The 12,193-nt window shown below is 49.6% G+C and overlaps 1 protein-coding gene across 3 annotated transcripts in view; it reads left to right on the plus strand.

The window, feature by feature from the left end:
• Nucleotides 1–12,193, plus strand: part of mapkap1 (MAPK associated protein 1) — a 74,243-nt gene that overhangs the window by 27,415 nt on the left and 34,635 nt on the right. For all 3 annotated transcript variants that reach the window (XM_079523773.1, XM_079523774.1, XM_079523775.1), the window contains 2 exons: nt 3,580–3,731; nt 5,517–5,689. In XM_079523773.1, the coding sequence (XP_079379899.1) occupies nt 3,580–3,731; nt 5,517–5,689 (325 nt within the window). The remainder of the gene's footprint in view (nt 1–3,579; nt 3,732–5,516; nt 5,690–12,193) is intronic.

Raw genomic sequence — 12,193 nt, forward strand, 5'->3', positions numbered from 1 at the left:
AGTATGTTTTATTGTCTCCACCAGGCCGAAGGCATGGGGAGAGAGTATGTTTTATTGTCTCCACCAGGCCGAAGGCATGGTGTCTCCACCAGGCCGAAGGCATGGGTGTCTCCACCAGGCCGAAGGCATGGTGTCTCCACCAGGCCGAAGGCATGGTTGTCTCCACCAGGCCGAAGGCATGGGTGTCTCCACCAGGCCGAAGGCATGGTGTCTCCACCAGGCCGAAGGCATGGGTGTCTCCACCAGGCCGAAGGCATGGGTGTCTCCACCAGGCCGAAGGCATGGTGTCTCCACCAGGCCGAAGGCATGGTGTCTCCACCAGGCCGAAGGCATGGTTGTCTCCACCAGGCCGAAGGCATGGGTGTCTCCACCAGGCCGAAGGCATGGGTGTCTCCACCAGGCCGAAGGCATGGGTGTCTCCACCAGGCCGAAGGCATGGGTGTCTCCACCAGGCCGAAGGCAAGGGTGTCTCCACCAGGCCGAAGGCATGGGTGTCTCCACCAGGCCGAAGGCATGGTGTCTCCACCAGGCCGAAGGCATGGGTGTCTCCACCAGGCCGAAGGCATGGGTGTCTCCACCAGGCCGAAGGCATGGTGTCTCCACCAGGCCGAAGGCATGGTGTCTCCACCAGGCCGAAGGCATGGGTGTCTCCACCAGGCCGAAGGCATGGGTGTCTCCACCAGGCCGAAGGCATGGGTGTCTCCACCAGGCCGAAGGCATGGGTGTCTCCACCAGGCCGAAGGCATGGTGTCTCCACCAGGCCGAAGGCATGGGGAGAGAGTATGTTTTATTGTCTCCACCAGGCCGAAGGCATGGTGTCTCCACCAGGCCGAAGGCATGGGGAGAGAGTATGTTTAGTTGTCTCCACCAGGCCGAAGGCATGGGTGTCTCCACCAGGCCGAAGGCATGGGTGTCTCCACCAGGCCGAAGGCATGGGTGTCTCCACCAGGCCGAAGGCATGGGTGTCTCCACCAGGCCGAAGGCATGGGTGTCTCCACCAGGCCGAAGGCATGGGTGTCTCCACCAGGCCGAAGGCATGGTGTCTCCACCAGGCCGAAGGCATGGGGAGAGAGTATGTTTTATTGTCTCCACCAGGCCGAAGGCATGGGGAGAGAGTATGTTTTATTGTCTCCACCAGGCCGAAGGCATGGGGAGAGAGTATGTTTAGTTGTCTCCACCAGGCCGAAGGCATGGGTGTCTCCACCAGGCCGAAGGCATGGGTGTCTCCACCAGGCCGAAGGCATGGGGAGAGAGTATGTTTTATTGTCTCCACCAGGCCGAAGGCATGGTGTCTCCACCAGGCCGAAGGCATGGGTGTCTCCACCGGGCCGAAGGCATGGGTGTCTCCACCGGGCCGAAGGCATGGTGTCTCCACCAGGCCGAAGGCATGGGTGTCTCCACCAGGCCGAAGGCATGGGGAGAGAGTATGTTTAGTTGTCTCCACCAGGCCGAAGGCATGGGGAGAGAGTATGTTTTATTGTCTCCACCAGGCCGAAGGCATGGGGAGAGAGTATGTTGTTTTGTCTCCACCAGGCCGAAGGCATGGTGTCTCCACCAGGCCGAAGGCATGGGGAGAGAGTATGTTTTATTGTCTCCACCAGGCCGAAGGCATGGGTGTCTCCACCAGGCCGAAGGCATGGGTGTCTCCACCAGGCCGAAGGCATGGGTGTCTCCACCAGGCCGAAGGCATGGTGTCTCCACCAGGCCGAAGGCATGGGTGTCTCCACCAGGCCGAAGGCATGGGTGTCTCCACCAGGCCGAAGGCATGGGGAGAGAGTATGTTTTATTGTCTCCACCAGGCCGAAGGCATGGGTGTCTCCACCAGGCCGAAGGCATGGGGAGAGAGTATGTTTTATTGTCTCCACCAGGCCGAAGGCATGGGTGTCTCCACCAGGCCGAAGGCATGGGTGTCTCCACCAGGCCGAAGGCATGGGTGTCTCCACCAGGCCGAAGGCATGGGGAGAGAGTATGTTTTATTGTCTCCACCAGGCCGAAGGCATGGGGAGAGAGTATGTTTTATTGTCTCCACCAGGCCGAAGGCATGGGTGTCTCCACCAGGCCGAAGGCATGGGTGTCTCCACCAGGCCGAAGGCATGGGTGTCTCCACCAGGCCGAAGGCATGGGGAGAGAGTATGTTTTATTGTCTCCACCAGGCCGAAGGCATGGGGAGAGAGTATGTTTTATTGTCTCCACCAGGCCGAAGGCATGGGTGTCTCCACCAGGCCGAAGGCATGGGGAGAGAGTATATGTTTTATTGTCTCCACCAGGCCGAAGGCATGGGTGTCTCCACCAGGCCGAAGGCATGGGTGTCTCCACCAGGCCGAAGGCATGGGGAGAGAGTATGTTTTATTGTCTCCACCAGGCCGAAGGCATGGGGAGAGAGTATGTTTTATTGTCTCCACCAGGCCGAAGGCATGGGTGTCTCCACCAGGCCGAAGGCATGGGTGTCTCCACCAGGCCGAAGGCATGGGTGTCTCCACCAGGCCGAAGGCATGGGGAGAGAGTATGTTTTATTGTCTCCACCAGGCCGAAGGCATGGGTGTCTCCACCAGGCCGAAGGCATGGGGAGAGAGTATGTTTAGGTGTCTCCACCAGGCCGAAGGCATGGGGAGAGAGTATGTTTTATTGTCTCCACCAGGCCGAAGGCATGGGTGTCTCCACCAGGCCGAAGGCATGGGGAGAGAGTATGTTTTATTGTCTCCACCAGGCCGAAGGCATGGGTGTCTCCACCAGGCCGAAGGCATGGGGAGAGAGTATGTTTTGCACTCCGTCCGTCCGTGTGTGTGTGTGTGTGTGTCCGTCCGTCCGTCTGTTACCAGCTAATCTCCGGCACCGTTAACCCGGTCGATGCCAAACTTTGCACACACACTCCCTGGATGCCAACGATGAACCTCTGCCCCACATTTTCCAGAACGGCCTGTTATAGCACCACCATGAGGCAGCTTTTCACATTTTTTACCTAAAACTGCACCGATCTGCGTGAAACGTTGCATGCACACTCCCTAGAGGCCAAGGACAAACCGTTGACCTGCATTTTCCGCATCTGCCTTTTATAGCGCCACCAGGAGGCCGACTTTTGTAAAACACATTTTTTGATATTACTCCTCCAGATTCTGTCCAAAAATCTCACAAATCGTTACACACTATCTCTATGGTCATGTGCTCAAGTCGGATCTGTCCGATATTTCAGATTCCATCCTAATTGGCTATAATTAGCTTTCACAGTTTGCAAGATTGCCCCGTTTTGAACAAAAGCCTCAAATCATGAACGCAGCATGCAATTTACGTGAAATCTTTCACACATTTTCTTACTAGGCTGAGGAATATATCCCACCCTTTTCACATTGGCCTGTTATAGCGCCACCAACAGGTTGATTTTTTGCAAAACACATTTTTGGAACAAAATGCCTCAAAAACATGTTTAAATTAATCCTAAACATTTTGCCAAACATCTCACACAGTCCTATCCTCCTGGTGGAGACCTGTGCCCAGAAGGGCACTTTTTCTAGTTTATTATTATTATTATTAGTAGTAGTAGTAGCAGTATTACTAGTAGTTAATAAGTATCTGTCCTCACAGTGGACGACCTGGGCTTGCTGTTTGAGAAGAGGGACTTCAGAGAGCGAGCCAGGAGCTCTGGGAGCTCCAAGTCCACTCTGTCGCTGCGTCTGGAGCAATGTCCACAGCAGCTCAACAACCCCTTCAACGAGTACTCCAAGTTCGACGGCAAGGTGAGACCTGCTGCTTTATTAGACGCTCTTAACACTCGCATGACTGCAGTAAGGCCAGGTACCACAAGCTGACTTCAGGTCATGACTGCAGTAAGGCCAGGTACCACAAGCTGACTTCAGGTCAGGACTGCAGTAAGGCCAGGTACCACAAGCTGACTTCAGGTCATGACTGCAGTAAGGCCAGGTACCACAAGCTGACTTCAGGTCAGGACTGCAGTAAGGCCAGGTACCACAAGCTGACTTCAGGTCATGACTGCAGTAAGGCCAGGTACCACCAGCTGACTTCAGGTCATGACTGCAGTAAGGCCAGGTACCACCAGGTACCACAAGCTGACTTCAGGTCATGACTGCAGTAAGGCCAGGTACCACAAGCTGACTTCAGGTCAGGACTGCAGTAAGACCAGGTACCACAAGCTGACTTCAGGTCATGACTGTAGTAAGGCCAGGTACCACCAACTGACTTCAGGTCATGACTGTAGTAAGGCCAGGTACCACAAGCTGACAGCAGGTCATGACTGCAGTAAGGCCAGGTACCACAAGCTGACTTCAGGTCAGGACTGCAGTAAGGCTAGGTACCACAAGCTGACAGCAGGTCATGACTGCAGTAAGGCCAGGTACCACAAGCTGACTTCAGGTCAGGACTGCAGTAAGGCTAGGTACCACAAGCTGACAGCAGGTCATGACTGCAGTAAGGCCAGGTACCACCAGCTGACTTCAGGTCATGACTGCAGTAAGGCCAGGTACCACCAGGTACCACAAGCTGACTTCAGGTCATGACTGTAGTAAGGCCAGGTACCACAAGCTGACTTCAGGTCATGACTGCAGTAAGGCCAGGTACCACAAGCTGACTTCAGGTCAGGACTGCAGTAAGACCAGGTACCACAAGCTGACTTCAGGTCATGACTGCAGTAAGGCCAGGTACCACAAGCTGACTTCAGGTCAGGACTGCAGTAAGGCCAGGTACCACAAGCTGACAGCAGGTCAGGACTGCAGTAAGGCCAGGTACCACAAGCTGACTTCAGGTCATGACTGTAGTAAGGCCAGGTACCACAAGCTGACTTCAGGTCATGACTGTAGTAAGGCCAGGTACCACAAGCTGACTTCAGGTCAGGACTGCAGTAAGACCAGGTACCACAAGCTGACTTCAGGTCATGACTGCAGTAAGGCCAGGTACCACAAGCTGACTTCAGGTCATGACTGCAGTAAGGCCAGGTACCACAAGCTGACTTCAGGTCATGACTGCAGTAAGGCCAGGTACCACAAGCTGACTTCAGGTCATGACTGCAGTAAGGCCAGGTACCACAAGCGGACTTCAGGTCAGGACTGCAGTAAGGCCAGGTACCACAAGCTGACTTCAGATGGCATGAGGTTAACCCATTCTGGGCGGGAACCCCTTTTGGTGTTTCTAGCATTATGTTATGCTTTAGCTATTGAAAAATAGCAGATCTACAAGCTCATAGCGCGGCACCGAGTGCGGCGCTATGAGCTTGTAGGTCTGCTATTTTTTGACAAATCGTGAAAATGTGCCTCAAATCTTTGAATATATATTATTACAGAGCGAACATTTTTAACTCAAATCTTTGCTTCTGGGGAGGTTGCTGGAACAACATATTTTCAGATCGGGGGGGCGGAGGTATATTACATATAATTCTTGCGGTCCTTGACATGAAATATTGAGTGTGTGTATGTGTGTGTGTGTGTGTGTGTGTGCGCATGCGTGCGTGTGTGTGTGTGTGTATGTGTGTGTGTGTGTGTGTGTGTGTGTGTGTGTGTGTGTGTCCACAGGGTCACATCGGCACCACGGCCACCAAGAAGATCGACGTGTATCTCTCCATGCTGATTGGTCAGGATAAGCTCCACCCCATGACGGTGGTGACCATTGCCAACGCCCGCGTGCACGACCTCATCGGACTGATCTGCTGGCAGTACACCGGGGAGGGGCGTGAGCCCAAACTGAAGTACGTTCAATACTATGTATTTATACACCATACTACGCCTAAATGCCTGACGTCGACATTTAAAAATATGTCTTCTAAATCATGACAGTTTTCTGAAAAAAACTCATGTTTCTGTATCAGTGGTTCTCAGTATTTCATGTCAAGGACCCCAAAAACGATATGTAATTATATGTAACCCCCCCATCTGAAAATATGTTGTTCCGGGGACTCCCCCCTGTTACGAACCATAAGAGTCTAGGGGTTTTACTGCCCGTAACATGTGAAAGAACAATACAGCTCATAGAAGTGTATCTGCTTTAATACACAGTATAAATACAAAGTGGCTTCGTGCATAATGAAAATGATGAACAGAGTGGCTCTATGAGCCCAGAATAATTATAGAGTAACTTACAGCAGAGTGGGGATGAACAGATGGACAAACACACTCTAACAAACAGACAAATGAAGCTACAACTAACACCTAACAAAACTCCTTCCCGAAGGGAGTAAACGTAAAGACACTCAGAATGACAGATAAGTGGACGGCTGGAGGGAAGGCCACACGCTGGCGTGCTCCCACACCACACGCAGCAGTGTTCCCACCCCGAAGTCCAGACATGGAGTGAGCTTTATAGTCCAGGAAGCGAGGCCTGAGCTGCCACAGGACCAATCAGAGGGCTGATCAGGCTCCAAGCCAGGCCCTCCTCAGGACGGCAACACATTAGGGACACAAATGCTCAGCACCTGCAGGGGACAAAAGCAACAACCAGTACCAGGCAACATAATAGGCACTCCTCCTAACCTAGTACCAGCTAAGCCAGCCTACTAATATAGATATAGAGATGATAACATCAGCTCTATATATACTCATCAATCACAAAACAGCCAACAGCTGTTACACACCCCCCCCCCCCCCCCCAGAAGCAAATATTTGAGTTAAATAAGTTAAATATATATTCCAAATGTGTGCCACATTTTCAAAAATAGCAGACCTACAAGCTCGTAGTGGAGCGCTATGAGCTTGTAGATGTGCTATTTTTCAATAGCTAAGTTATAACATAATGTTTAAAACACCAAAAGGGGTTCCCGCCCAAAATGGGTTAACCAAACAATTAGTACAAGCATTAGTGTTATCACATTTAGATTATTACTGTGCAGTGATTTGGTCCAACACAACGGATTACAGGTGACCCAAAACGAAGCAGCTTGCTTAGCGCTTCAATGCCCATTTGCAGACCGCGGCCATGTTTCCATCAGAGTTTGGAAGCACTCGTTTTCAGTAAAGCGACGTCCTGCTGCCTCCTGCATTATGCGCTAATTCAAAACAGGTGCTACACAGGGCTGTTGAGTGATATCTAACAGGTGCTACACAGGGCTGTTGAGTGATATCTAACAGGTGCTACACAGGGCTGTTGAGTGATATCTAACAGGTGCTACACAGGGCTGTTGAGTGATATCTAACAGGTGCTACACAGGGCTGTTGAGTGATATCTAACAGGTGCTACACAGGGCTGTTGAGTGATATCTAACAGGTGCTACACAGGGCTGTTGAGTGATATCTAACAGGTGCTACACAGGGCTGTTGAGTGATATCTAACAGGTGCTACACAGGGCTGTTGAGTGATATCTAAAACAGGTGCTACACAGGGCTGTTGAGTGATATCTAACCCTAACAGGTGCTACACAGGGCTGTTGAGTGATATCTAACAGGTGCTACACAGGGCTGTTGAGTGATATCTAACAGGTGCTACACAGGGCTGTTGAGTGATATCTAACCCTAACAGGTGCTACACAGGGCTGTTGAGTGATATCTAACAGGTGCTACACAGGGCTGTTGAGTGATATCTAACCCTAACAGGTGCTACACAGGGCTGTTGAGTGATATCTAAAACAGGTGCTACACAGGGCTGTTGAGTGATATCTAACCCTAACAGGTGCTACACAGGGCTGTTGAGTGATATCTAACCCTAACAGGTGCTACACAGGGCTGTTGAGTGATATCTAACCCTAACAGGTGCTACACAGGGCTGTTGAGTGATATCTAACCCTAACAGGTGCTACACAGGGCTGTTGAGTGATATCTAACGAGCGCTTCCAGTTCCAAACTCCAAAGAATCACCTGCAAGGACACAAATGTCTGCAGTGGATTTTTATGAAACAAACACTTTGAGGACAGAAAGAGAATAATTCAAGCTTTCCGTACATATAATAATTCAAGCTTTCCGTACAGCTGCAATGTTGGTGAGTTTGACGTTGTTTTCTGTTTGGATGAATGGGCTGCCATTGGAAGTTGCACCTAGGTAGCACGTTGCCATTAACTTATATGGTAAGATGGCTGCGGTGTGCATATGGAGACTATGGAACAAGACTAAGTCAAACTAGATAAAGTGCCCCTCTGGGCACAGGTCTCCACCAGAAGACCCTCCGCTGCGCGTCGGGTCTGCCTACGCCTCCCAGACATTGTAAAATACCCGGTAACCTGAGACCTCTCGTGGCTTATTGCTTTACTTAACTACTCCACTTTTTCACAGTCAGTTTGCACTCTTCAGACACAGGCAGACTGGATCTCCATGTGGGACACAGACAGACATATACAGAGATCTCCATGTGGGACACAGACAGACAGAGATCTCCATGTGGGACACAGACAGACATATACAGAGATCTCCATGTGGGACACAGACAGACATATACAGAGATCTCCATGTGGGACACAGACAGACAGACAGACAGACAGACAGACAGACAGACATCTCCATGTGGGACACAGACAGACATATACAGAGATCTCCATGTGGGACACAGACAGACATATACAGAGATCTCCATGTGGGACACAGACAGACAGACAGACAGACAGACAGACAGACAGACAGACAGACAGACAGACAGACAGACATACAGACAGACAGACAGACAGACAGACATCTCCATGTGGGACACAGACAGACAGATACAGAGATCTCCATGTGGGACACAGACAGACAGATACAGAGATCTCCATGTGGGACACAGACAGACAGATACAGAGATCTCCATGTGGGACACAGACAGACAGATACAGAGATCTCCATGTGGGACACAGACAGACAGACAGACAGACAGACAGACAGACATCTCCATGTGGGACACAGACAGACAGATACAGAGATCTCCATGTGGGACACTGTCAAGCTATTTAGTGTATTTTGCAGTTTCCCTGCTTGAAAGGGATGGTACAGACCATAAGGAGATTGTAACTGGGTTTCACTCATACAATGACCACACAGTTTCCTTCTTTTTACTCTTCTTGACTTTGTTTGTAGTTGAGTCCAGTTGTACAGGCATGGGCATTGAGTAAGCAAGCAGGTGAAAAACCTTAAAGGGAAAATAAAAAACGAATGTAAGTATAATGCACATTAAATCAATACAACATACTTTTCATATCTGTTTTAAACACCTGTAAATATCATTCTTACTTAATAGTGTCTCTTTATCAATTCATTTTAAATCAATTCATTTTTACTCAAATTGTTTTTAAGTTTTTAAACATAATAATCTCATGAAATGTAAAATTAAATAAACTGAATTAATTAGTATCATTGAAACGTTTTTATCAATCAATAATCAATCCAAATGTATTTTAAATCAAATAATCATGTTCATTGTTCATGTCCAATTGGCCATCATGTTTCCTTTGACTTCAAGTCATCACAGACAACAACAACAACAACAAACAATAACAAGTGTCCATGAACTGGCATGCAACCGGCATGACCTGTAAACAAATAAACAGTTCTGTCTCTCCAGCTTTTATATGGCTGCACCGTTCTGCTCTGATGTTTCAGTGTGTGTTGCTCCTGTTTGGATGCACACTGTTGTTCCTCATGGAGGTTTGGATGCACACTGTTGTTCCTCATGGAGGTTTGGAAGCACACTGTTGTTCCTCATGGAGGTTTGGATACACACTGTTGTTCCTCATGGAGGTTTGGATGTTCCTCATGGAGGTTTGGATCCACACTGTTGTTCCTCATGGAGGTTTGGATCCACACTGTTGTTCCTCAAGGAGGTTTGGATCCACACTGTTGTTCCTCATGGAGGTTTGGAAGCACACTGTTGTTCCTCATGGAGGTTTGGATCCACACTGTTGTTCCTCATGGAGGTTTGGATCCACACTGTTGTTCCTCAAGGAGGTTTGGATCCACACTGTTGTTCCTCATGGAGGTTTGGATCCACACTGTTGTTCCTCATGGAGGTTTGGATCCACACTGTTGTTCCTCATGGAGGTTTGGATGCACACTGTTGTTCCTCATGGAGGTTTGGATCCACACTGTTGTTCCTCAAGGAGGTTTGGATGCACACTGTTGTTCCTCATGGAGGTTTGGATCCACACTGGTGTTCCTCATGGAGGTTTGGATGCACACTGTTGTTCCTCATGGAGGTTTGGATCCACACTGTTGTTCCTCATGGAGGTTTGGATGCACACTGTTGTTCCTCATGGAGGTTTGGATCCACACTGTTGTTCCTCATGGAGGTTTGGATCCACACTGTTGTTCCTCATGGAGGTTTGGATGTTCCTCATGGAGGTTTGGATCCACACTGTTGTTCCTCATGGAGGTTTGGATCCACACTGTTGTTCCTCATGGAGGTTTGGATGTTCCTCATGGAGGTTTGGATCCACACTGTTGTTCCTCATGGAGGTTTGGATCCACACTGTTGTTCCTCATGGAGGTTTGGATGTTCCTCATGGAGGTTTGGATCCACACTGTTGTTCCTCATGGAGGTTTGGATCCACACTGTTGTTCCTCATGGAGGTTTGGATCCACACTGTTGTTCCTCATGGAGGTTTGGATCCACACTGTTGTTCCTCATGGAGGTTTGGATCCACACTGTTGTTCCTCATGGAGGTTTGGATCCACACTGTTGTTCCTCATGGAGGTTTGGATCCACACTGTTGTTCCTCATGGAGGTTTGGATCCACACTGTTGTTCCTCATGGAGGTTTGGATGTTCCTCATGGAGGTTTGGATCCACACTGTTGTTCCTCATGGAGGTTTGGATCCACACTGTTGTTCCTCATGGAGGTTTGGATCCACACTGTTGTTCCTCATGGAGGTTTGGATCCACACTGTTGTTCCTCATGGAGGTTTGGATCCACACTGTTGTTCCTCATGGAGGTTTGGATCCACACTGTTGTTCCTCATGGAGGTTTGGATCCACACTGTTGTTCCTCATGGAGGTTTGGATCCACACTGTTGTTCCTCAAGGAGGTTTGGATGCACACTGTTGTTCCTCATGGAGGTTTGGATCCACACTGTTGTTCCTCATGGAGGTTTGGATCCACACTGTTGTTCCTCATGGAGGTTTGGATGCACACTGCTGTTCCTCATGGAGGTTTGGATCCACACTGTTGTTCCTCATGGAGGTTTGGATGCACACTGTTGTTCCTCATGGAGGTTTGGATCCACACTGTTGTTCCTCATGGAGGTTTGGATGTTCCTCATGGAGGTTTGGATCCACACTGTTGTTCCTCATGGAGGTTTGGATCCACACTGTTGTTCCTCATGGAGGTTTGGATGCACACTGTTGTTCCTCATGGAGGTTTGGATGCACACTGTTGTTCCTCATGGAGGTTTGGATGTTCCTCATGGAGGTTTGGATCCACACTGTTGTTCCTCATGGAGGTTTGGATGCACACTGTTGTTCCTCATGGAGGTTTGGATGTTCCTCATGGAGGTTTGGATCCACACTGTTGTTCCTCATGGAGGTTTGGATGTTCCTCATGGAGGTTTGGATGCACACTGTTGTTCCTCATGGAGGTTTGGATACACACTGTTGTTCCTCATGGAGGTTTGGATGCACACTGTTGTTCCTCATGGAGGTTTGGATGTTCCTCATGGAGGTTTGGATGCACACTGTTGTTCCTCATGGAGGTTTGGATGCACACTGTTGTTCCTCATGGAGGTTTGGATACACACTGTTGTTCCTCATGGAGGTTTGGATGCACACTGTTGTTCCTCATGGAGGTTTGGATGTTCCTCATGGAGGTTTGGATCCACACTGTTGTTCCTCATGGAGGTTTGGATCCACACTGTTGTTCCTCATGGAGGTTTGGATGCACACTGTTGTTCCTCATGGAGGTTTGGATACACACTGTTGTTCCTCATGGAGGTTTGGATGCACACTGTTGTTCCTCATGGAGGTTTGGATGTTCCTCATGGAGGTTTGGATCCACACTGTTGTTCCTCATGGAGGTTTGGATCCACACTGTTGTTCCTCATGGAGGTTTGGATCCACACTGTTGTTCCTCATGGAGGTTTGGATCCACACTGTTGTTCCTCATGGAGGTTTGGATGCACACTGTTGTTCCTCATGGAGGTTTGGATGCACACTGTTGTTCCTCATGGAGGTTTGGATGCACACTGTTGTTCCTCATGGAGGTTTGGATGCACACTGTTGTTCCTCATGGAGGTTTGGATGTTCCTCATGGAGGTTTGGATCCACACTGATGTTCCTCATGGAGGTTTGGATCCACACTGTTGTTCCT

This window comes from Electrona antarctica (assembly GCF_951216825.1).
Source record: "Electrona antarctica genome assembly, chromosome: 16".
Taxonomy (NCBI): domain Eukaryota; kingdom Metazoa; phylum Chordata; class Actinopteri; order Myctophiformes; family Myctophidae; genus Electrona; species Electrona antarctica.